A 26,349-nucleotide genomic window follows, 5' to 3' on the forward strand; every position below is an offset into this window, starting at 1 on the left:
TTTAAAAAATTACAATATTTAAGATGTTCTTATGAAAGTATGAATACAATTCGTGAAATTTTATCATTTCAATTTATTACATATTTTAAAATAGGAAAGACAATCTTAAAATAGTACAAAGGGTTTGTTGAATCTCAATGTTTTTTATATGCCATTGTTGTGTTTGTACAGCTGGTAAAACTTTATAAGAATGTACAATTTATATCCTCTTAGACCAGCCGCAGCAGGGGATTAATTAAGGTGTTATTTGGGTGTCAAAAGAGGAGGGTGGGAGGCAGCAGGGGGGCAAAAATGGGGATCAAATTTTGGGTGTCAAAATTTGATACGGGTGTCAAATTTTGTTTGGCCAATGAGACGCTGCCATGTGGCAGTTTAATATTTACTTTTGATTTTAATTTTCTTATTTTAAAAATACATTTTAATAATAATTGATCAATAAAAAAAAAAAAAAAATTATATCAATATTTTTTATTTTTCACGATCTATAAATAGAGACGTGGTTTGTGTCATTTGGACACCAAAAAAAATATTGTTTGTGGTGAATGAAGTGATGAATAATATTGTTTGTGGTTAAAAAAAAAATGAAATTATGTATATGTTTAAATGATGTGGAAGTGAGAGAAAGTGAAAAAGTAATTTTGATACCTTGAATAACACGCTGCTGTATGACATGTTAAAAAGTGGGTGTTAAAAGAGGTGTTAAGCTGACGTGGCAGGGTGTTAAATGAAAAAATTTGACACCCTGCTGTGGGTAGTCTTATTATAAAATTGTAACTAGCACATTTCCACAACTTTTTTTTAATGCTTAACATTTTAGTTTCTGATTATACCATTTATTATTATTATTATTATTATTATATAATATATTAAACATATACAAGTTGGTATACTCGCATATTTTAGAGTAAAATTGATTCATTTTGCATCACTTCAATTTTTTAGGATGTATTTAATCTTGATTTCGTTTTGGTAAAGTTGATGACAATATCAACAAATTAAAGGAGTTATTGAAGAATGAGAAAATGAGTTATATTTGAAAAGAAATGGTCCCCTCGAATTAATTGATATTTGGTGGAACATGAATAAAATTAGAGATATTGTTGAATTTTCGAGAACATGTCTAGACTATTAAAATTCCTAAAGAGATTGGTGGTGACGATAGTTGGGGATAATTGTAGACTTTGTAGTTGAGATGGTCCTTATGTAATTATTTGAACAATTTTTTGAATTATTATTATTATATAATATTATTAAACATGTACAAATTGATATACACATCTTTTAGAGCAAAATTGATTCATTTTGCATCACCTCATTTTTTAGAATGTATATAATCTTGATTTCGTTTTGGTAACCGTAATGACCATATCAATGGAGTTATTGATGAATGAGGAAAATGAGTTATATTTGAAAAGAAATGGTCCCCTCGAATTAAATAATATTTGTTGGACCATTAATAAAACTAGAGATAGTGTTGAATTTTAAAAAACATGTGTAAAGAGTAACTATAGTTGTAATTGAGAGTTTTTTCTTCACTAAGCCAACAAGATTATTTGAAAAATATATATTATTAGATAAACTTATATTATCAAGATTAATTAGCATAATTTTAATAATAATAGATATAATTTAATATATATATATATATATATATATATATATATATATATATATATATATACTCTGATGGGGACTAGGTCCTTAGGTCCAAGTTTTGGTGGTTTTATAAGGACAAATCCAATTTGAAGCAAAATTGAGTTTGAATGCAAAATAAACTTCAAACAGATTTATTATATATAATTAAATTATATCTAGACAAAAAAAGTGTTTGAATCAAATTTATGACATTTTCTTGTTCAATCTAAGCTACAAATATTTGTTTCTTTCTTGTTATTTTGTATTATTCCTTTATGCTATTTTATTTATTTTGTGATATTCACTTATCTTATAAATAACCTTTTATTAAAATAAATTACTTTGATAAGTTACCAAAAAGAAGGTGTGTTTGAGACCAAACATAATAATATAATTTATTTTTATTTTTATTTTAAAAACTAATATGATACTCAAAATCATGACTCAATTCAACTTAAAATATTTTTAGGAAAATTGTAACCAAAACATCTTATAAGAATATACTTGAAACTAAGCTTTTATAAATGATCAAGTGAAGCCTCTTCTATATAACATTGTTTATTACAATTTTGATATAATTTTTTATTGTTAACTTATTATAAATTATATAGAAAATAATGTTATAATATAAAAATAATATATATATATATATAAAATATTATGATAAAACAAAAAATTGTGATATTATCAATATAATATTATATTAGTTTTTTTATAAGTCTAATCTAATTTCTATATATTAGACTCTAAATATAACATTTAATATAATTTTTCTCTTTACTCATGGTATAAGAATCAAAGTTTTATTTTCGGGTTATAAATTTTAGTTTTCCGCTATCTTCATTAATGGTTATCTTAGTCATTAATGGAAGACTCTAATTATTATTATTATTATTATTATTATATTTTTTTACAATATTTTTTCTTTCAAATAATTTCTTTAATGTTCTTATTTTTTCTTCGACAATCATATTCTCTAAGTTTTGTTTTAGTTGTTGATTTATCCTGGTAGTCAATGCTCATATTTTATTGGTCTTAATATAATTATATGTGTTTCTTTATTGATTATTTAGTCAAACACACTGTCATCATTTCGTTATGATGAGTTTTTTCAGGTGTTGTTTCACCCCAACATTTTATGCCCATTAGATTCTACCTTATTCATTGATTTTTTTTTATGCAACACACTTCCATTTTGTCGTTGTATGGATCTCGAGACTCACAAGTAACTTCAGAGTTTATTCGGTTGTTGTTTCACCTCAGCATTCAATGTCCATGTGATTTTACCTCTTCTTTGGTTTATCAATCAACATGTTGTCACTTATAACTGGATTGAGCTCAGGAGTTTCTGAAGTTTGAAGAATACATCATCAACATTTTAACATCTCATCTTCAACCTCATGTTGTTCAAGTCATTTTTATCTTGAGTTTGAGAAGAAATGTTATAATATAAAGATAATATATCTGTAAGATATTATCACAATATATATCTTACAAATATATTATCTTTATATTATAACAAAAAAACTATTAAAATTGATAGAAACTAAGTACATCCTAGATATTATCACAATGCCCATGTGATTCTACATCTTCGTTGGTTTATAAGTCAACATGCTGCCATCATGTAACTGAATTGAGCTTACGAGTTTCTGAAGCTTAAAGAATTTATCATCACTATTTCAACATCTCATTTTCAATCTAATGTTGTTCAAATTATTTCCATCTTGAATTTGAGTAGGATGTTATAATATAAAGATAATATATCATTATCACAATATATATATCTTACAAATATATTGTCTTTATATTATAAAGAATATGTATTTAAAAGAATGACTATTGAAAGATAATGAACTTCTCTATTCTTCCTTTTATATGTGTTTTTTAAGGTCCAATGTTAATTGAACAATTTTAATTCAAACTTTGATCATTTTTGTCAAATAGAACTCAAACTTTGAATTGTGCTCTATAGAGTATCACAATTTTAAATATTTAAAATTTGTTCACACAAGAATAAGTATGTCTTTTTACTCTAACATAGTATTTTTTTCTAAATTAATTTATCACATTTGTAAAATAAAATAACAATAAGTTCGAGTCTTAAATAACAATTGAGTTGAGTTGTTTTTTTAATTGAATGAAGTCTTGATATATATATATATATATATATATATATATATATATATATATATATATATATATATATATATATATATATATATATATATATATATACCGAATTGTCAAATTAAGGCTTCTTATTTTGAAATTTCGGACTTCTTATTTTAAATCTTATAATTTAGAGTTATTTATTGTTATAGTTAAACAAAATAAGAGTTTATATTAACGGTTTTAAACACCGTTAATTTATTATCTACATAATATTTATATATTAATAAATAAAATATCAATATCACTGTTAATTAACTGTCAAATTTTAGCAAATTTAGAACTTTGAATATTAATTTTTTAAAATTTGGTAGTTAAATTAGTGATGAAACTCTTATTTATTTATTTATAAATGAGATTTAGATAATAAGTTAACGACGTTTGAAATCGTTAAAAAAGCAGAAGAAAAAACTCATTTTGAATAACTATATAACTATAAATAACTCCAAATTTTAAGGTTTAAGAGAGGTGGTTTGAATTCTCAATTCATCTCTAATAAGAAATTTCAATTTCACAATTTGACCAATAGTTTAATGTATAGGAATCTCAAATCTATTTTTTTTGTGTTTAAATAAATTTTATTTTATAATATTATTTTGAAAAAATAAAATTAAAATAATGGATAAAAACATTAAAAAAAATTAAAATTAAAAAAATAGAATTTGATTAACCTCAATTAGTCTAAGATTTTAGATGAATGACATAACCAGAATTAAGCTTTTTGGTCATAAACTTGCATTCATTCTAAATTTCTAATACTGGTCTGGAGTTTGAATTTGAATAGTTTTTGTTATATATTTTTGAATTTTGAATATCGTTATTTAATGCTTGATTATATAAATTTTAAATCTTTTCCCAAAATTGACCAGATCTCCTAAATGAGGATTTTTTTTATAATTAATCAAATATTTTATATTAAATAATTTTGTGACAAAAGAAAGTTGTATATTAAAGTCAATAAACAAAGCGTCCTTTAATAAAAACTTGATAGGATCGGTAATCAGTAGAAACGAGAGTCTGACTATTGATAACAATTTCGGATAAACGGATTGATAGAAATCTTGTTAGGGATTAATATCACTTTATATTCTTCGCAAACCTTCACAAACCTTTGAAAACGATTCAAGTGCAGAACTGTTTGTTTGAGTTTGAAGTTTTAAACCAATGAATGATGAAAGATAGAAGGTAAAGAACACAACAAGTTGTTTATGAATGTTTTGAGCTAACTCTACTACGTCACCCCTTCTTTCAACAACCAGAAGGATTTCACTAAACTTATTTGAATCAAATACAGCTTACTGAATAACTAACACTCTGCTGAACAGAACACACTCTGTTCAATTTACAATATGATCAATAACATCTCTCAGGTAGACAGTGTTTTTGATTCTCTCTCTTGAACTTAGAAAATGATGTACAATTAGTAAGTACAAGAGCAAATGAGTAAGAAGAATTCAATTCAATAACTGGTAGACCGAGAGATTCGTCCGTTGTCCTTGAGCATCTATTTGTAGTAGAAGGACACCAACGGTCGAATTTTCTTCATGGACATGTGGCACGCGCCCATAGGATGACCGCCTAAAGGACATAATACATCAGACTCTGTGCTCCTGGAATGTGGCAGTACTAAATGGTAGTGCGCCGGATATTCTTCTGCAACTGTCCTGTAGTGAACAAGTAGTGGGAGGAATCTTCGCGTACGTGGCGTTCATTCATTGAATACAAATAGCTGGCGTACTAGTCCACAAGAGAAAGTGGAGCAGGAGTAACGTACAACTAGTTGATCGTGGGTAGACGAATGCTAATTTTAAACAGCTGCTGAAGCGAGACAATAGACGTGCTCCATTAGACTATCAAGTCTAAGGGAGTTAGACGCCAACGTCTAACAGCGAGTTCCATTAGACTACCACGTATAATGGGGTTAGACTGCAACGTCTAACCATATATCACTTTAGACTAATCTGAAAGAGTTAGACGTCAATGTCTAACTACGTATCTGTTAGACTGGCACGTCTAACTACGTATCTGTTAGACTTGCACGTCTAACTACGTATCAGTTAGACTGACACGTTTAACTACGTATCTTTTAGACTGACACGTCTAACTACGTAGTTGTTAAACTGACACGTCTAACTACATATCAGTTAGACTGATACGTCTAACTACGTATCTGTTAGACTTGCACGTCTAACTACGTATCTATTAGACTAACATGTCTAACTACGTATTTGTTAGACTGACACGTCTAACTACGTATCACGTCTAATTAGCATGCTTAGACCACGTCTAAGTTAGCCAAATCTGATGCATCTTCATAGAAACATCTAGACGACTTAGCTTCGTTCATATCTAAACATCATCAAAACTCAATTAATTAATATTTAGTATTTTTCTGTTAATTAACTCTTACATAGTTTCTAAACAATTTTTTCTAAATTAATTAACTCTTAATTTTTTCCAGCATAATAAATTATTTTATTTGTATAAAATCATAAAAAAAAAATTGAAATTATAATTTCGACCTAAAAAGAATGGAATACATTATATTGGAATTCTAATTTCAATTTTTAATATTAAAAGTTCTATCAAACTTAAGAATTAAAATTGAACTCTAATTCTAATTCTAATTCTAATTTCAATTTCAATTTCAATTTCAATTTCAATTTCAATTTCAATTTCAATTTCAATTTCAATTTCAATTTCAATTTCAATTTCAATTTCAATTTCAATTTCAATTTCAATTTCAATTTCAATTTCAATTTCAATTCCAATTCCAATTCCAATTCCAATTCTAATTCCAATTCCAATTTACACACTCTAAACCTAATGATAATTGATATACGAATAATAATAAGCTAACCTAATGTTAATTGGAATAAGAATAATAATAAGGTTTAGTTTAAAGCTCATTTGATTTGAGTTTCTTTTTAAAATTATATCATTGTTTAAATATCACAATCACATTACTATCATTCTAATAATTAAATTATTCATTTTTTTATCAACTAAATTTATTTTATTTTTATTAAATTTAAATTTTAAAAACCTAAGAACTTATTCAATATATTGGGTTATTTGGAGTTTTTACTCAAAATCTTAACAAACTATCATTTTTTTTAATTAAGAAAAAACTCAACCATATGTTGTCATTCAAAATGCATCCATGAGAATAACACAAACCACCAAATTACCCCTTATTTAAATATTTTATATTTTTATTATTTACCAGTATTTATATAATATATACCTAAAAACTAAATTTTTTTCCAAATCATATCTATTTCTTTTTTTCTAACCAATTTTTATCCCCCAAAAAATATGTTAGTAATTAAATTAATTAAAAATCTAAATAACCTCCTTTTATTAAACAATATTTTTTTAACAAAATTTCAGTAAATTCATAAAAAAAAACAAAGATCAATTAAGCTCTTAGAAATATCATTAATAAACAATGAAACACAATTTAAAATATAAGAATAATGTCCAAAAGATAAAAGTAACAAATTTAATTCTTATCCAAAAAAATGCATTAACTTAAAGCGGGACGTGCAGTAACATCATAATAATTTTTTAAATAATAGTAATAATAAAAATGATTTAAAGAGATAAAATTTTGGTTAGAATTGTCTCTTTTCATTCCAAAGTCCATAAAAAAATGATATAATATGTAATCCAAAAATTAAATTTTGAAATAAAATGGTAAATAATACAATTAAAAAAGTATCCGAGATGATAACTTTTTCTCTCTATATATTATTTTTTTTAAACTTTTGAAATTCAAATTGAAACTAAAAAACATTAATAAACTTGTTAATATATATTGAATATTATCTTATCTAAATTAATATTCAAATAATTACAATTTTTTAAATTAATTTAATAATTATTTTTATTTAATCATACCTAATTAATTATATTTAAGATTTTAGGTTTAAATCTAATTCTAAGTATTAATATAGTGTAAGTATCAAAATACATGTATGAATTTATAATCAATGAAAAATTATAATGGTATGTTTGGTAAAATAAAAATAAAAATAAAAATAAAATTGAAATTGAAATTAGAGATTATAATTTTAATTACGATGTTTAGTACATCATTTAAGATTAAGATTTAGAATTAGAATTTCAATAATGATTTTGTTGATTTTATAATTATTAGTTACACTATTTTTAATTCGGAATAATAATTTTAATATTTATTTTTTAAATATTTTTATAAATAAAGTATCTTATTATTTTATTATTTCTAGTATTATTAACGTATTTAATCATTTTTTTATTTTAAAAGTTAAAAATTAAATATATATTTTTTAATTTAATAAGTTAATATTTTAAATTATTTTTATTTTCTTTTAAAAGTTTCTTATAAAATTAATATTTTTTTTTTTAATTTAAAAATTAACGTATCAAATCAATAAATAATTTTTTTAGTTTAGAAAGTTAACTAATTTCATTTTTTTTACGATAAAACTTTTTACATTTTAATTAGTATTTTAATAGGTTATGTTAAACTAATATCTTAATAATATATATTTAAATTATTTTTATTATATTTTTTTAAATATAAAAATTATAATAGAATTGATTTTTTATATAATTAAAATTAAATTTAAATTCAAATACTAATTCCAATTATATCCCAACAAACCCTAATTTTTTTTAAACAATTGTTCACATAAAATCAATTCATAATTTAATTTGTTAAATAAAAACTCTCCATCAAACTTTATTAATCAAATACAAATTATTATTATTTTTAAAGTTCTAAATAATTTGGTTGAATCTCATTTTAAAATTAAAACTACAACTTTTCTAAACTAAGTAAAATAACAAAAAGGATAAATATTTATAGGCTGAAAATCTTGAAAATTATTTTCCCAAAAAATGAAACGTTAGATTCATTCATAGGTTTGACCCTTAGTCGGTCTTCGACTCTTCCCGGGGAATTCAAAAAATTTAGTCATGGATACCGAAAGTGATCGATGAAGGGCAAGATAACCTAATAGTAATAGGGTGCGTTTGTAATCTGGAAAACTCGATTCCATTCATGGCATCTGGTTCAAATCCTACGCGAATTAATCAGGTTACGTCCTTTTTTCTCGAAGTATTCTCGTATTAGATGAAATACAGTCGATAATCACTTTTGGAGTAATGGGTGTTGATTCTTGTATTTGATTAACGAACTTATGTTAGTAAAGTCGATGTTTTCCCGATTTTGAATTAAGAAATGCAAGGAACTCTTAACCTGATTCTTTTACGTCTCATTATGTGCAGTTCTTTGCTTCAAAGAAGAAGCAAAATCTTACACAATCTTCATATGGGAAAACTGATAAGGATGTAAAAGGCATTCAAGGAGGGTCTCCTAGTGGAAAAGGTTCTTTGGATAACTTTTTAGCCACTACTCATGATAATTATGGTTCATCAGTTACACAAGGTCCAGTCAAGAGAAAATTGCCATTGACTAGTGTTCTCTCTTCCAAAGATGGAGAAGTTGATGAGACTTTGTCATTGTGGAGGCAAACTAAGACCCAACCTGACAACCAGACAGAGAATGCTAATTGTAAAGGGAATTCTGAACTTAAACAGTTTGCAACTGACTTTTTGTCTCTATATTGTAGGTACAGTCTCTATTCATATATTCTTTTTATAGTTTTAGATGTATTTGTTCATCTATTCATGTGCTGAAATTTGTTATGGAGAGGGATGATTATTCACTCAGCTAATAGACGTTAAAGATGATATAATTTTATGTGAAAGATGTTTTTGAATTTGGTAACACTAAAATCTTTACTTACATGTAAACACCTTTTTTTTATTCTTTTGCCTGTACTTTTTGGATAGAGCTCTTGCTACAGAAATTCTTCCTTTCTATCTGCAGAGAACTTCCAAGTGTAAGGACACCATTAGATGTGAAAGTCAATTCTCTGAAAAGACAGGGAAGTCCATCGGTTTTAGCTGAGGATAAATCGCCAAAGAAAAGAAATTGCAGTCAAGATGCTGCTGAGCATTTTTCTGATCAAGCGTCTTCTTATCACAACAAGAAGCATCCTCAATTAGATGGTATCTCTAAACCTGGAGATACACTTGTTTGTTCCAAAGAGGTAAGTAAATGGCTAACACAATAATAATGTATATTGAAAATGGTCTTTTAGTTACCTGAATAATGATATAAATCTACTTCAGGGAAGTTTGAGAAAATGCATGAAAATGACAGTATCAGGTTTCGATATGTCTGCATGTGACACCATTAGTCCAGTGGGCGTAGCAATTGAATCTAGAGTAACACCCAATTCAACTAGGGGAAGCTCTTTATTTTCACCAGGAGATTCATTTTGGAAAGAAGCCATACAAGTTGCTGATGGTTTTGCTACAAGCAACAACTTTGTTTCCTTTGAACAATCTCAGATAAATAATGCAAATAACATAGGAAGTAGAGTACATATGTCTGGAACTGGAAAACTATTTTATCATGATAACAGCATGGCTAGTTGCACCAATATAAAAGGCTGTAGTAATTTGGGAAAAGAGGCATCCCCGCTACCTGTAAAACATATTGATTTTTCGTTTGAGGATAGAAACATTGATGGTGAGATTCAGACATGTGCAACTGGGAATACACTCAATGGCTTCACCATTAGTGAAGCTGACCAAAGAGAAAGGACTACGAAGAAGGAATTACATGATAGACTGGATATGACAATTAAGAATACAACTGTAAAGAGGGAATCAAAGATCGATATAACATTGGGTACACCAGATATATCAATTAAAAGAGTTATTGCTCATGAGTACATTGAAGATGGTACTCCATCAAGTCTTGCACCACTGAAGGTTCATTTGGAAATTAACCACTGGCTTCCTTCTGAATTATGTATGGCATACAAGAAGAAAGGAATAAGCAAATTATACCCGTGGCAGGTACATACTTGTGTTTTGTCTGTCCATGTTGAATTTTTGTTTGTTTATGTACTTTGTGTTATGCTTTCCGTTACTAGCCCAGTTTAGTGCCTTTTTCTCGAAGTTGATATACAAAATTTACCTTCATTATGATTTAGTAATTGATTGTGAAAGTACAACTTGATATGATGATATTAGTTGTAATTTGAGGGTGATTTGTATCAGAACCCACAGTTGAGGTTGAATTTAGAATGATTTATTGCAGCCTAAGATACTTAAGAGGCTATTATTTAAGGATGTAAATTTGAATGATCTAAAAGACTGAACATTTTGAATTATGGGGTTTTGAGATCTTGGATCATCACGAGTCGTCTCACAGGGGAAATAAACTTGAGTAGTCTATGTTGTCATTACACTTCTCACTTACTGCATCCTGATGGTCCAATGAGGGTGATTGTTTAGGAAGTTACTGATTTCACAATTTTCTTCTTCTTTAGATCCTCCAACGAATATAGGATTGATGTCATTTCTCTGAAATTCTTGATTAGCTTCATGGTTATACAAAAAGTTGGAGGAAAGATAAACTTTGTGCTTATTGAATGTTGTGAACCATGTAGGTGTTAGGATAATTTCTTCCTCTGGTGGCCTCTTTGGCAACATGTTTGTAGTATTACATTCTTATCATACAAATAACATATATATACATTATTTTCCTTTTACTTATATATATATATATATTTCTGCTTAATTTACTAGCATTAGACATTGTCTTCTTTAATTTTAAATCAAAATATTTGCATATCAATTTACCACATTTTCAGGTTGAGTGCCTTCAGACGGACGGTGTCTTAGAGAAAAGAAATCTTGTATACTGCGCTTCAACAAGGTCTTATGTCAGCTTGGTCTTGTGTTATCTTCCTATTATTCTGTTCAGTATGATTCTTCATTAAAATTTAAATTGTCAAGGTTATAATTCCCTATTTACTTTGTTCATATGTTGCTGAAAAATATTGAAGATAAGAATAGCGTGGAGCATATTGATCTAATACCATGAGGACTGTTACTGTTGAGAAACTAGGAGATTTTCATGATTACACCATACAAAAGAAACAAGTGTCATTTAGCTCTGAAGCTTGGAAACCTGCTGAATGTTTCTCAGCAGAATATTAGGCATTTAGATGGAAAAATAAGCAGTGCAAAACTGAAAATCTTATCTGTATTTGCTTTTAATTGCTATTGGCATATTATTTCTCAAAGATTAACCTGTTAATGTATCGTTGAGCAGTTCGCTGCATGCTAAATTAAAACCTATATAGGTTCATATCAGCTTAAACTATCATGGTTAAAATTAATGTATGACTATCTCATTATCGATACATGATTTGTAAAAGGTGTCCTACATCTTAATTCTTTTGCATTGTTTATTTGGTTGCCCAAGAGATACAGAAGTAATGAGACGATTTCTTCAGTTTTGTGGTTTGAGCAAATTGTAGCCACATTAGTCTGTTCCTATTGTGTTAAATGGATTTCTTACTTATTGTTATTTCCAGTGCCGGTAAAAGTTTTGTTGCTGAAATTCTAATGTTGCGGAGAGTGTTAAACACTGGTAAAATTGCTTTTCTTGTGCTTCCTTATGTATCCATCTGTGCTGAAAAGGTCAGTGTTGATTTTGAACTTTTTTCTTTTTAAAAAATGTCTCACATCTTGCAGTTAATAATGAAATATTACAATCTATGGCAGGCAACACATCTGGAGGTCCTTTTAGAACCACTTGGTAAACATGTGCGTAGTTATTTTGGGAGCCAAGGTGGTGGAACACTTCCAAAAGATACTGCTGTTGCTGTATGCACAATTGAAAAAGCCAACTCTTTAATCAACAGGTTGCTAGAAGAGGGACGTCTTTCAGAAGTTGGGATCATTGTTGTAGATGAACTTCACATGGTAATTGTCTTTTGCTTTACCTTCTTCACTGATATTCCACTTCAATTTGGTTTTGCAATCTCGCTTATCCCCCTTCCCAATTGCCACAACTTGGTTCTTCTTCTTGATATCCTTTCTGCCAGTTTCTGGCCTGAGTTGATGCTAAGGCAGTCTATGAATTAGTGTTGTGTTTGTTTCAATTGATAGGTTGGTGATCAGAATAGGGGTTATCTGTTGGAACTCCTGTTGACAAAGCTCCTATATGCAGCTGGCGAAGGTGTTGTAGAATCACCATCTAGTGGAGGAAGTTCTGGTAGCAGCAGCGGTAAGGCAGACTCTGCACATGGTTTGCAAATTGTTGGCATGAGTGCTACTTTGCCTAATGTGGCAGCTGTCGCTGAATGGCTTCAAGTAAGAACTTAATACCATTTCCCTAATTGTTACTTCAAATTAAGAAGAGCTTTGATTATTGCTCAAATTAAGAAGGGCTTTGAGTCTACATTCTGATAATGTGCTACATAGATTTGCTTAAATATGATAACAACAGGCAACTTTGGAGTTATTTGTGGGAACTATTTTTTTTAACACCCAAGTAATGCTACTGCTGCATTAGTCTGAGTCACAAGATTACTTTTGAATGTCTACTATGGATTAGATGAAAAATCTTGTGTCAGTATTTTACTTGGAGGTCAAAAGGACTTATGGGTCACATAATTGTCAGCAACTGATAAGGTCTTTCTGCAGTCGTTTATTGTGGTATGAATAATAATCATTGTTACTCTTGTGGGATCAATTTTGGATGGAGCTTACTGTGCTCCAGAGAAATTTTCTATTGTACTACTTTCACACTATCCTTAGTGAAAAGGATTCTGTATACTTTGTAGGATTTACAACTGTATTTTATTCGGCTGTTTTATGTTATTGTCCTATAACAACTATATTGAGCCTATTTGCAAGAAGGCACTTCTAGAGTTTGAGTAGTCATTACTCAAAAATTAAAATTTCATATTTGTCAAAATTAGCTTTCGTAACCGTTCCTCAAAGTCAAATTAAAGCACACACAAATTGAATTTGAGAAATGGCTTCTCAGCTTCTCTCCTAACAGGCTCATAAAGAATAACAAGAGAATATTGTTCATTAGAATATTACTCCAAATATTGATAGGGTGCTTATGATAATTCTTGTTTGAATTGCATGAACAATATACAGATAAACATGATTGTGGAAGTGCTTACTACAGGGATGTTCTTATTTAGGAAAATTGTTTTTCTCTATTAATTTTCTCAGGCTGCGCTGTATCAGACTGAATTTCGACCAGTTCCATTAGAGGAATATATCAAAGTTGGGAATTCAATATATGACAGGGAAATGAAAATTGTCAGGACAATCTCAAAAGCAGCTGATCTAGGTGGTAGAGATCCAGATCATGTTGTAGAGTTATGCAATGAGGTCTGAGTTGTAATTGTAACTTACTTTTACTGACCGAGACTTTATCATTGAGAGATGAAGAATTCTTAGCGTTCTACTAATCTCAGGTAGTTCAAGAAGGCAACTCAGTGCTTATATTTTGTTCAAGCCGAAAAGGATGTGAATCAACTGCTAAACATGTCGCCAAATTCATCAAAAAGTTTCCTGTTACTTACCATAATGGCCAGTCTGAGTTTGACAGCATTGATCATATTATTGATGCTCTTCGAAAATCTCCGGGTGGCCTAGATCCTGTACTTGAAGAAACTATTCCTTGTGGTGTTGCTTATCACCACGCTGGTCTTACGGTTAGCTGAACATTCTCCCTTTCTAGTAAAATTGCAATTTTGAATGTTTGTACGTATTGCTAAGCATTTTCCTCATCCTCTTATATTTGAATTAAATATCTATATGCTATGTCTAAACAAATTTTTATAAGAGGCTACTTGAAACGGGTGATCTTCAAATTTGAAACTGAATCTGGGTGTTAGTGTAAGTACTTGAATTTGAGAAATAGTACAATAAATATGTTGATATGTTTTGAAAGTTCTGATTCAAAATAGAGACCAGCAACACCCTTTGGGTTTCCAAATGGACCATATGCCATTCTGTTGGTAGAATATTAGTTTGCTTCTTATTGAACATGAAATATTGTTGCATTAAATTAGATCATTTCACTGTGTTTTAGGGTTAAATACCCTGGAAAGGACGGATGGGATTAGAAACCATCCAACTGGCGCTGGTTGAAAGAGGTAGTGATTTTTCTGGGGTTTGAAGCCAGAGTGTATGAGACAGGGACACATGTCTAACTCAAGAGTACCCAGGAAGTGTGGCCGAGAGTTGTAGGGGTATTAAGCAAGAAATACACATGGGTGGGAGAAGTATTTTTTTAAATTTTTTATTTTGAAGGTCAACTTTTCATTAAAAACAACGAATGCGAGGGGCGTTCAATATTACAAACTGGGGAAGGGGGAAAAGCAAAACCGAAAACAAATGAAAAATAAGGTTAGATGCCAATAAAATAAAAAATTATCATCCCGTGCAAGCCCCTATTTTCCGGATTGATGCAAACACATGGAGCAGAAAACCTTTGATTCTTTCAGTGGCTGTAGATTTTCCCTTGGAATGTTCTTTCTATTCAACTTCCAATCCTCAGTGATGGTCTTACCGGATCCCCAATCAATCCATTGATCCCAAAAATCAGAGACTTTGAGAAGGAAAAGGTGATCGATAGTCTCCTCGTGCAGAGGCAGCACATACTAGCCAAATGAAAATCCTTCCTTTTAAGCTTCACAATTGTCAGAACGCCCCCGTGAATTGCTTTCCAGCCAAAGAAATTTATAATATGATAGTTACTGTAGAAATCAGTTAGGAAAAAATATTGTAGTGAATTCTTCTCTCATCTGAATACAACTTATTCTTCTACATTCTTTCTGTAACCTTAGTTCCTTCTTGATTGCAGGTTGAAGAAAGAGAAATTGTTGAAACCTGCTATCGAAAAGGAATTGTACGTGTCTTGACAGCTACATCTACTTTAGCTGCTGGTGTTAACCTACCTGCAAGAAGGGTTATATTTAGACAACCTCGTATTGGGCGTGACTTTGTTGATGGTACGAGGTATAGGCAGATGTCTGGTCGGGCTGGCCGTACTGGAATAGATACAAAAGGAGAGAGTGTATGTATTCAAATTTATTTCTGTTTACAACACAGCATGTTCTAATGACTTCATTTTTTACAGATTCTGATTTGTAAACCTGAAGAGGTCAAGAGAGTTACTGGAATTATAAATGACAGCTGTCCACCACTTAATTCCTGTCTCTCTGAAGACAAGAATGGAATGACTCATGCTATTTTAGAAGTTGTAGCAGGGGGGATTGTTCAAACGGCAAAGGATATTAATCGATATGTTAGGTGTACCCTTCTCAATTCTACCAAGCCATTTGAAGATGTAGTAAAATCAGCTCAAGACTCTCTTCGGTGGCTGTGCAAAAGAAGATTTCTTGAGTGGAATGAAGATACTAAACTATACAGTACAACATCTCTTGGACGTGCCTCATTTGGCAGTTCTTTGTGCCCAGAAGAGTCACTTGTATGCATTCACACTTCCAATTTAATTTCTGTTATTGTTTTGCTTACTTTTTAAAAGTATAAAAATCTAGTATCCTTGCTCACTAGTCTTATTGTGTTATCTATTTAGGCAGTTCATTAATTAAACAGATTTATGCAACTTTTTCTTGGTGCATAAATATTTGGTGACTGTCTAACATTTTTTCAGATTGTTTTGGACGACCTTTCAAGAGCTAGGGAAGGATTTGTGCTTGCTTCAGATTTGCATTTGGTATACTTGGTCACACCTATCAATGTTGATATGGAACCCAATTGGGAACTGTACTATGAGAGGTTCATGCAACTATCTGCTCTTGACCAGGTAACACTTTTATCATCCATCAATATTAGTTTTCTGCAGAAGTGATTTGTCTTATAATGCTAATTGGAAACACCCATTAGAGTTTCCATTTCTCAAAATTTGAATTGAAACTCTTACTATGTTATCCTCATCTCCAATAGTGTCATTCCTCAAATTCCAATTAATGTATTCACATATAAGATTACCCGGTTCAAATACACCTTATTGACAATCTTTTCTAGATGGGCCTAACATTTCACTTTGTTTCTCTCGGGATGTTCCAAAAGTTTTGGTACCAGTACTCCCGTGGAGTTTCTTGCATTCACTCATGATAAACAATTGACATGGTATGTTAAGAACTAAGGATACCCTCTGCACTATTCATTTATTGTAAATTTCATTTGGTACACAATTGACTCAACACTTTTTTGTTTATGTATCTCAACCCGGATGCAATAAACTTTCAAATCTATTTTTGACTAAGTCCTGTTTCCTGATGAGATATCTAACTGAAAAAGTGTTTACATATGGACCCAATGAAGATACGACTTTACCATGGCTTTCTTACTGCCTTTTATCCGCAGCATGATACAATAAAAACTATTATCATCTACTTTTCAAAATTCAAATGTACTTCTAAGATGAATCACTGGAGAAGGATAATTCTTAATGTCCGGTTTATGTTATTATAATTTGGCCATTCAATGCTTTTGTAACCTGAAATTTCATGCATTAAACTATTTGCTTGTACTGTTACCTCTTTTTGTTAGACATATGTTAAAATCTAGAGATCATTTCATACCTGTATAAATTTAATTTTGGTATTGGTACACATCTTGATCTGTGACACCTTTTACTTCTCGAGATGCAGTCTGTTGGAAATCGAGTTGGAGTAATGGAACCCTTTCTGATGCATAGGGCCCATGGTGCACCGATGCAAACATCAAAGCGATCAAAAGAAAATAAAGATGGATCTATTGGCTCAAATTGTCAAACTCGGTCCACTAACCCGAGCTTGCTTTCAAATGAACAGACAAATCGAGTGTGCAGACGATTCTACATTGGTCTCATCTTGTCAAGACTTGTTCAGGTTAGTTAACACACTTCATTAATATGTTCATGCACACAAATATAGATAGACACACTAAAAGTATGCTGCTTGAAATTTTTTATGATGTATAAAGTTGTCTAAATTGTTGAGTAGATAGGAGTACTTATTATTTTGTTTTTTGTTTATTTTTTATTTTTTATTTTTTATTTTTTGGAATTTAGGAAGCAGCATGACACCAGTGATTCTCACTTCAACTTAAGGCATAGTACATAAGTGTATTTATGATTGTCTAGTCTGCAATTTTAGGATCAATCATTAGAAAAAACTGTTTTCTAATCAAAATTTTTAATTGGGGAAGATTATAGAAGAATTTCTGAATTTCAAGTAAATTAAAAAAAACATCTAAAAAAAGGAAATCCATAGCCTATAAGTATTGTTATCATCCCTTTTTAAGTTTACTTACATCTAGGCATAGCATTAGCCTATTTTCGCGAGAGCCTGATCCGTGCTCTTAACCGGGATTTGAGTCCAAGGTTGATTTTTTTTTCTCTGATATGTGTGATTGTCATTTGGTGTATCAGGAAGTTCCTGTTACTGAAGTTTGTGAAGCCTTTAAAGTGGCTCGAGGCACGGTTCAATCCTTACAAGAAAATGCTGGGAGATTTGCATCAATGGTTTCTGTTTTTTGTGAGAGGCTTGGTTGGCATGATCTAGAGGGACTGATCTCAAAATTTCAAAATCGTGTTTCTTTTGGAGTCCGAGCAGAGATTGTTGAGCTGACTACCATTCCCTATGTAAAGGTATTGAATCTTTTATGTTGTTTATGACTAATTGTATCTTGGTGATTTTGTATGGGAAATGAACTTTAAATTATTTGAGGTATTTAGTAGTCTTGACTTGGATGGTTCTTACTGTTATGGTCTTTCCACAGGGTTCACGAGCTAGAGCTCTTTATAAATCTGGGTTGCGCACTCCTCAGGCAATTGCTGAAGCATCGATTGCTGAAGTATTCAAGGCTCTTTTTGAATCTTCGTCCTGGGCTAGTGAAGGTGAATTCTTGTTGGTTGGTTTATGCTATTTTTGACATTTCTTATCTAGCGCAGGTATCTACTTTTTTTTATATTAGTATTTGAATATGTGGTGATTTTTGTCATTGCCCATTTCATGCTCTTCTCCTTATGTCACTTGTATTATTTTTTGCTAATTTTTTTTTCCTTAAGTTGTTTGATGACATTTGTATGTGAAGAGAGACCAAACTTAATTGGGTAGAAGAGAAGATGACATAAATTGAAATAATAATATTTGAATAAGGGTTTCATTCCTTCTGTTCTTTTGTTTTTGTTTCTCTTCCCTTTCATCTGTAATTCATTAAATGCATCTTGCGTTTTCCTTTTAATGAAAAGTTGACCTTTTAAAAAAAAGGGTTTCATTCCTATGTTAATTAACCATCTGATATAGCATTTTAATATTTTTGGAGGCCCTACGGTCTACAATCATATTTATGTTAAAGTTATAGCTTTATGATGTACTTTTTTTTGTCTCCAATTTGTCATTTTATATTCTTCTAAAATTTCTAATTTGCCCCAGCTCTAATTCTTTCATAATTGTGATATAAAAAGTAATATTTCAATGAAATTTGTATTTTTCTGCTAGAACTGACTATGCTGATTGGCATATTTTTCCTTGGCAATAGAAAATTCAGGACAACGGCGTGTACAGCTTGGCGTCGTTAAGAAGATAAAGAATGGAGCTCGAAAAATAGTTCTAGAGAAAGCTGAAGAGGCCAGGCTTGTTGCTTTTTCAGCTTTTAAGTCTCTTGGACTTGATATTCCACAGTTTTCTCGGCCTTTAGTGTTGGAAGCTGTTCACCAGGCCAATCAAAATGATGCTGAGGAAGAATACATGAGGGATGATTCAGAGAACGCTCAAAGTCATCAAAATATTGAAAAGTTTACTTCTGAAGTTGTAGAGAAAGTGAAAGCTTCCAATGTTGACACAGAGACTTCAGTAAAAACAAATGCAATCAGTAAAATACCTAGTGTTTTTCGAGTTGCAGGAGTTAATCAACCTATCAAAGAGCTCCAAACTCACAGTGAAAACTGTTCCACAGTTATGGTTGATGCCACGGAGACTAAGGCAGTTGGCAATCAGATGCAAAATGTCGAAATGAGTTTATGCACTAACATGACTGATAAGGGCCCCATAAATGCAGTTAATCATCCAGATGGATTTGATGCTTTCTTGAATCATTGGGAATCCATGCAAGAGTTCTTTTTCGATATTTATTTTAACAAAAGAGCTGAATTAAGCTCCTTGGCTCCTTTCGAAGTACATGGCATTGCTATTTGCTGGGAGAATTCTCCTGTATACTATGTCAATCTTCCCAAGGATCTTTTCTGGTCTATTGGTAGCGGGTATAGCTTACCAGAAAGTCATCAGTTAGACAGAGCAAAACAGAGATGGTCCAGGATTTCCTTCATCATGGGGAAAAATGGAGTTCGAAAGTTCACTTGGAATTTAAAAGTTCAGATTCAGGCTTTAAAGAGTCCTGCCATTTCAATGAACAGATTTGGTAGCTTGTCCAGTGCTGTGAAAGCTGGGGGCGTGGAACTTGTGGACAATTTGTACTACATGTTGCCACCTGTTCATTTGAGAGATGGCGTTGATATGTGTATTGTGTCATGGATCCTTTGGCCTGATGATGAGAGAAGTTCAAATCCCAATTTAGAAAAGGTAATTCTTTTATCATGTTGCTCAGAATGCGATGATTTTTTTTTTGAAATAATCTGAGTTTTGGAAAAAATAAATCTTTGATGAAAAGTGAATTTGGGGTTATTTGGGTTAAATAACTAAATTATCCTTTGAATTTAGTATTTAAAATGTTATAAAAAAATAAAGTAGGGGTAATTTGTTCTTTGGTTGATGATTGGAATGATGAAGTGGTTGATGATGGGATAAAATGTTATTTGAATTAAGCTTTCATCAAACAAGACCTTATTATTCTTGAAGCTTGTCATCATCAGATATTTTTCTGGTTTTATGTTATTCCAGTATTTTTATAAGAAAAAATAAATTAGGGGTTCTTTAGTACTTTGGTGGATGAAATGATTGATGATGTGATGAAGAGTTATTTGAGTTAACCTTTCATCAAACAAAACCATTATTATTGAAGCTTGTCATCATTAGAGATGTTTCTGGTTTTATGTTATTAATTTAACTTCATTATTTATAATGTTTTAAATATGTTCACATGACTAGGAATTCAAGAAAAGATTAACTAGTGAAGCTGTCTCTGCGGCAAATAGAAGTGGGAGGTGGAAAAACCACATGAGAAGAGTTGCTCATAATGGTTGTTGTCGTCGAGTTGCACAAACAAGGGCCTTGCATTCTTCTCTATGGAAATTGCTCATTTCTGAAGATCTTCTTGAATCCCTTGTTAAGACTGAAATCCCACTGGTTAGTTCTTGTAACATCTGCTTGAGCTTCCATTTTCTCAATCCAAATTCTAGATCATGAGTAATAGTGGTCAACAAGCTATATTTTAGCATTCTCAACAGCATGGTATATATATTCTTTTCTATTTTCCATCACCTTTCATGTTAGTAATAATATTTAGCAAATACTTTTGGAATTAGTTTATATCTTTGGGTGCTATGGAAACACTTTTTGAATCTGTTCAGATACATTTTTTTATTTAATTTCTCATTGTAGAAAAAATAAAGAAAAGAGAAATTTTATTGCTAGTCTATTGCTTGTGTTTCTTACATAAAAAGTTCAGTGCTTAAATAGTGAAAAATACATTTGCAGAAAAGGAAATGATTTATTTAAACGATAAAATCATATAATTGATTTGATAGCAAATCTTCAATCAATTAGTCTAATTGATTGATTTACTAATGACTTTCCATTCTCGGTCAGTTAGCAAATCAATAGTTTAATTGATTTGCTACCGACTTTCCATATTTGAGGATAATTCCACACTCATACTAAGTTTAGTTTGCAATTTATGTATATGGATGGATCCAGATACATATAGAAAAAAAGTGTTTCCAAATGAGGTCAATTACATTTGTTCGCCAAAGCAAAATCCTTCCTTTTTAGTTTGTTGAGAGTGAGAAAACTTCTCCATGGATTAGCCTCCCAAGCGTAGAATGAAAGCTCTACCATGAAGATTATGTAGTTCAGTATGCAAGATGTTCTTTTTTACTTTTCATGTTTTCACGTTTTACACCCTAAATTTTCTTTCAGGTCAATGTTTTGGCAGACATGGAAATGTGTGGAATTGGAGTTGACCTTGAAGGATGCCTCCGAGCCCGACAATTGTTGGGAAGAAAACTAAAGATTCTGGAGAAAGAAGCTTATGAATTGGCTGGTATGACTTTCTCATTGTATACATCATCGGAGATTGCTGATGTCTTGTATACACACTTGAAGCTACCTATTCCAGAGGGGTCCTCCAAAGGAAAACGACACCCTAGCACTGACAAGCATTGTCTTGATTTGCTCAGGTAGTGCGAGATTTGCTTTTAAATCATATCTCTGTTTTTCTCATTGGAGCTCGCTTGATATGAGTTATTTGAAGGTTATGAAATTCAAATTTTGTTTTGATGAAAAAGTGGATTTTTGGGATTATTTGGGTTGAATTACTATACTGTCGTTATTTGATGGTTGAAATGATAGGTGATGTGATAATAGTTTTTTTCTGAAAAAAACCCAAGATCAAACAAGTAAACTCCAGAAGTTATCATACTAGAAAAGTTTTTTATTTATATTTTTTATGTTTCAGGCTTGAGCACCCCATTATTCCTGTCATTAAGGAGCATAGGACATTGTCAAAGCTATTAAACTCTACATTAGGTTCAATTTGTAGTCTTTCAAAGCTTTCCATTAGGACCCAAAGGTACAAACTTCATGGTCATTGGCTCCAAACATCAACAGCAACTGGAAGACTTTCAATAGAGGAACCTAATCTTCAGGTTTGGTCCTCTTTTATGTTTTATTTGGGTAACATTTTCTTTCCTTTTTTATTTAATATACCATTTAATTTAAATATTTGTTTTAATTACGCAGTGTGTTGAGCATGCCATGGATATCTCAATGAAAAGCATTCACAGTGATGGAGATGACTCTCAAACAGATGAATACAAAATTAATGCTCGTGATTTTCTTGTACCCACTGAGGTAACTGCTGCTTTTTTTATTTTTGGAAAAAATTGCTGTATCACATATATATTTTTGAAAAGGTAATAATTTTATTTACTAAGTAAAAAGAATTTGAACTTGATAGTACAACGAGGCTACTCTCACTCCTAAAAACATGAGCATCAATGGGAAAACTTGAAAGCAAAAAAAAGAGAATTATTAAGAGCCCCCAAAAAAACATATTGTATCAAAGGCTCACATATTGTATACATAAGAAAGAAGCTCATATGCTTTTTTTTTTTGTGAACTTTAAAATAATTGTCTGAAATTACTTTCTATCTTCATTTCTTGGTTAACTCCGTGAACTTCTTAAATCATATGCACACAATTGTTGCTGCTCCTTAATCCCTATCTTTGGAATTTTTTTTTTGAGAACGTTGGGTTCTTTTTCTTCGGAGTACGACTAATCCCCGCGGGTTAAGCACATAGTTTGCAAATACACTCAACCAATTTAACCAAGACGAATCGCCTGACAGGCTCAAACCCACGACCTATAGGAGGCTAAGGATATCTATCTCTTTTTATCGCTAGGCTAGAAGGGGATCCTTAGGATTTTATTCCCTTTCTAAAGTGTATAGAAACAATTAACGGAATTAACTAATAATTGACGATAATATGTAATTTGAGTCATTTTTAAAAAATTCGAGAAGCAAAATAAGCCCGACGCAAGTTCAGAAAAAAAAAGCTTCTTTCCTATTATATATATATGGTGAGCTCCATTATTCTGATATTTCAATTTTTTTTTGCAGGATAATTGGGTGTTACTGACAGCAGATTATTCTCAGATTGAATTGAGGCTAATGGCTCATTTCTCTAAAGATGCTTTGTTGGTTGAAATCCTAAATAAACCACATGGAGACGTCTTCACAATGATAGCTGCAAGATGGACAGGAAAAGAAGAATCCTGTATTAGTACAGAAGAACGAGACCAAACCAAAAAGCTTGTTTATGGTATTCTGTATGGTATGGGTCCTAATTCCCTTTCAAAGCAGCTAAACTGCAGTTTGGATGATGCTGCGGATAAAATCCATAGCTTTCGGAGTTCTTTTCCCGGCGTTTCTTCCTGGCTTCAAGAATCTGTTGCATCCTGTCATCACAAAGGGTGAGTTAATAATGTTTAGGAATAATCTATCTTGTTTTTTCTTCAATATAGGCACAATTAATTTTGGTGATCACCCAACATTTGGAGCTTGTTTGATGTAGGTTTTCTTTTTCTAAAAAATAATTTGACTATTTGGAAAAACCCTTGTTTGATGAAAAAAAGTGAATTTGAGGTTATTTGGGCTATATGACTAAAATATTATAAAAATATAAAGTGAGATTGTTTTGTATTTTAGTTGATGATTTGATTAATGAAGGGATTGCTGATGGGATAATAGGTTATTTGGATTAAATCAAAGTCTTGTTTGATCTTGTTATTAAAATAACTAGCGGGTTATTTGAAATAACCTTGTTTGGTTATAACATTCAAATATCCGGGTTATTTAGGGTTCTATTATCAAATTTTCCAATTAAATACAACTAATATAAGGGTATAGAGTGTATTTTGGTATTTGAGTTGATTTTAATGATGGGATAGGTTATTTTGAGATTAATTTCAAATAACCCACATAAACAAGAACTTGATACTTATTGTTTTATATGCTGCACTAATTATGCTACTTGGACAGATTCATAGAAACCCTAATTGGAAGGAAGCGTTTTTTAGCAAAGATTAAATATGGAAACAGTAAGGAGAAGTCGAAGGCTCAGAGACAAGCTGTCAACTCTATTTGTCAGGTGGTTATATGCTTAATTCAATTGTCATGCTTTTTCTTCTCCTTTATGAAATCTTACCCATTTTTTTATTTCTAATTTATTTTTGTAGGGATCTGCTGCAGACATAATCAAGATTGCAATGATAAACTTACACTCCCTAATTGCTGAAGACAATGAGAACATTCATGTTTGCAAGGAGTTAGCATCGAAGTTTCACATGCTTCGGGGCCATTGCCGAATACTATTACAGGTCATATGCTTACAAATCATCACCCATTTTCATTATAAAAAGAGAGGTTTTATTTTCTTTTATTTGGGAAAAGAAAAATCCTTGTATTAATAATAAAACCATTTATAGAATTTTAATGAGATGAACAAGCTCATTTCTCATTTTCAAAGGCAAAAAATATAAACAAATCATGCATAATCAGCTAAATGTTAGATAAGTTTAGTATAGAAAAATATATTATGCGTAATGATTATAGGATAAACGGTGGCCTGTTGGGATTCTTAAATCCGATAGAGAAAAAAAAGTCCCGAATAGAACTAAATATATAAACGAATGGAAGCAACTACTTCATATCTTTGTACATTCATACTTAGGGTTATTTGAATAACCAAGTGTTTATTTCCAAATATCGTTGTCTGATGTAGGTTATTGAAGGTAAAGAACATTGGTTGATAATTGAATGACGTGATTACTAAGTAAATAGTTGATTGGATAGTGAATTATTTGAAATTAATCTCAAATCACCAGGCATTAAACAAGTCCCTTGGAAGATGTAATAATAAGATTAGTGAATAAATTCTAGTTTATCTTGTTCAAATTCTGATGTACATGTTTGAAGTTTACGTTTTTAGGTTCATGATGAGCTGGTCATAGAAGCTGATCCATCTGTAAAAGAAGAAGCTGCCATGTTTCTTCGAATGAGCATGGAATCAGCTGCCTCACTTATAGGTATGTTAGTAAAATTAGATAAATTTGTGCTTTGACCTCGTTTCATTTAGATGAATTTCATGTTAAATATTATTGTGTGTTCTTACCAGTTCCTCTGCGTGTCAAATTGATGGTTGGACGGACATGGGGATCATTGGAGCCTTTCGAATCTGAAAACTCCTAAGACGCATAATAAGTGTTGGGCGCATGACAAAAGGAAGTGTTGAGTAACCAAATCCAAGAACAATTTCAAGTTCTTTTTACGTTTGCTTTGTATGGATGGGAAAGAACAAAAGATTTTCGAGAAGGTTTTTGGTGGGGGACTGTTTCCTTTACGATGGGAAACCAACAAGGGAAGTGGAAGAATGAATGAACAAGAAAAATAAAGATTTTTTTTTAACTTTAAATTCTTTTGGTGTTTAGAAAGTTTTGGATATAAGGTCTGATTGAATTATTTGAGGATATTAGAAGAATAGTCTAGCTTGGTGGTTCGTCGCAAAATTTTGTCCATAAGGTGACTATTTTCAAAAAAATTATTTGAGGATATTCAGTTTATGGAAGGTTCTAAATTGTATCTAGTTTATGTATGTAAAACAAACCTTGATCATAATACAAGTTTGTGTTCTTTCTATACATGCAATAAGCATATGTGTATAATTTATCAGTTGAAATTCTTTTTGTTACGGGATATCTTTGTGCCCCTGTGTCGGGAGAGAAGCACAGATAATCCCGTAATAAGAGAATCCCGTAATAGAAGATTTCGGCCCATAATTTATGGGATTTTGATGGATAATTTATATAGTTTGTATTAAAAAATAATTTGTTTAATTTAAGTAAAAAAAATTTTTGTTTAAAAATCAAAATTTCCATGTTCAAGTTACACTTAAAAAATGTAGTTTT

The 26,349-nt window shown here is 30.8% G+C and overlaps 1 protein-coding gene across 2 annotated transcripts; it reads left to right on the plus strand.

The window, feature by feature from the left end:
* Nucleotides 1-8,720: 8,720 nt before the first annotated feature.
* LOC124926029 (helicase and polymerase-containing protein TEBICHI) lies at nt 8,721-26,084 on the plus strand. 2 transcript variants are annotated; one of them, XR_007098328.1, is made up of 27 exons: nt 8,721-8,893; nt 9,085-9,428; nt 9,689-9,911; nt 9,994-10,728; nt 11,529-11,593; nt 12,258-12,363; nt 12,448-12,648; nt 12,835-13,038; nt 13,915-14,076; nt 14,163-14,402; nt 15,557-15,769; nt 15,833-16,183; nt 16,370-16,522; nt 17,373-17,591; nt 18,134-18,352; nt 18,484-18,601; nt 19,246-20,285; nt 20,811-21,008; nt 21,801-22,060; nt 22,339-22,528; nt 22,623-22,733; nt 23,504-23,856; nt 24,425-24,533; nt 24,622-24,762; nt 25,374-25,470; nt 25,560-25,729; nt 25,766-26,084. XR_007098328.1 is itself a non-coding variant. In XM_047466187.1 (26 exons), exons 1-26 carry the CDS (start codon nt 8,858-8,860, stop codon nt 25,631-25,633), a joined length of 6,162 nt encoding a protein of 2,053 aa, XP_047322143.1. In that variant the 5' UTR covers nt 8,721-8,857; the 3' UTR covers nt 25,634-26,084. The 2 variants fall into 2 exon arrangements, 1 of the variants encoding a protein (XP_047322143.1); XM_047466187.1 differs by having other exon boundaries at nt 25,560-26,084.
* The last annotated feature ends 265 nt before the right edge of the window (nt 26,085-26,349 follow it).

This window comes from Impatiens glandulifera, chromosome 2, assembly GCF_907164915.1.
Source record: "Impatiens glandulifera chromosome 2, dImpGla2.1, whole genome shotgun sequence".
In the NCBI taxonomy this organism is placed as follows: domain Eukaryota; kingdom Viridiplantae; phylum Streptophyta; class Magnoliopsida; order Ericales; family Balsaminaceae; genus Impatiens; species Impatiens glandulifera.

What these genes read in the sequence shown, in the direction of transcription:
- LOC124926029 (XM_047466187.1), top strand. Translation starts at nt 8,858, where the DNA reads ATGGCATCTGGTTCAAATCCTACGCGAATTAATCAG. An exon ending in GCAAATTATACCCGTGGCAG is followed by an intron (nt 10,729 to 11,528) that starts GTACATACTTGT and finishes CCACATTTTCAG; the next exon opens with GTTGAGTGCCTTCAGACGGA. An exon ending in TTGTAGAGTTATGCAATGAG is followed by an intron (nt 14,077 to 14,162) that starts GTCTGAGTTGTA and finishes TACTAATCTCAG; the next exon opens with GTAGTTCAAGAAGGCAACTC.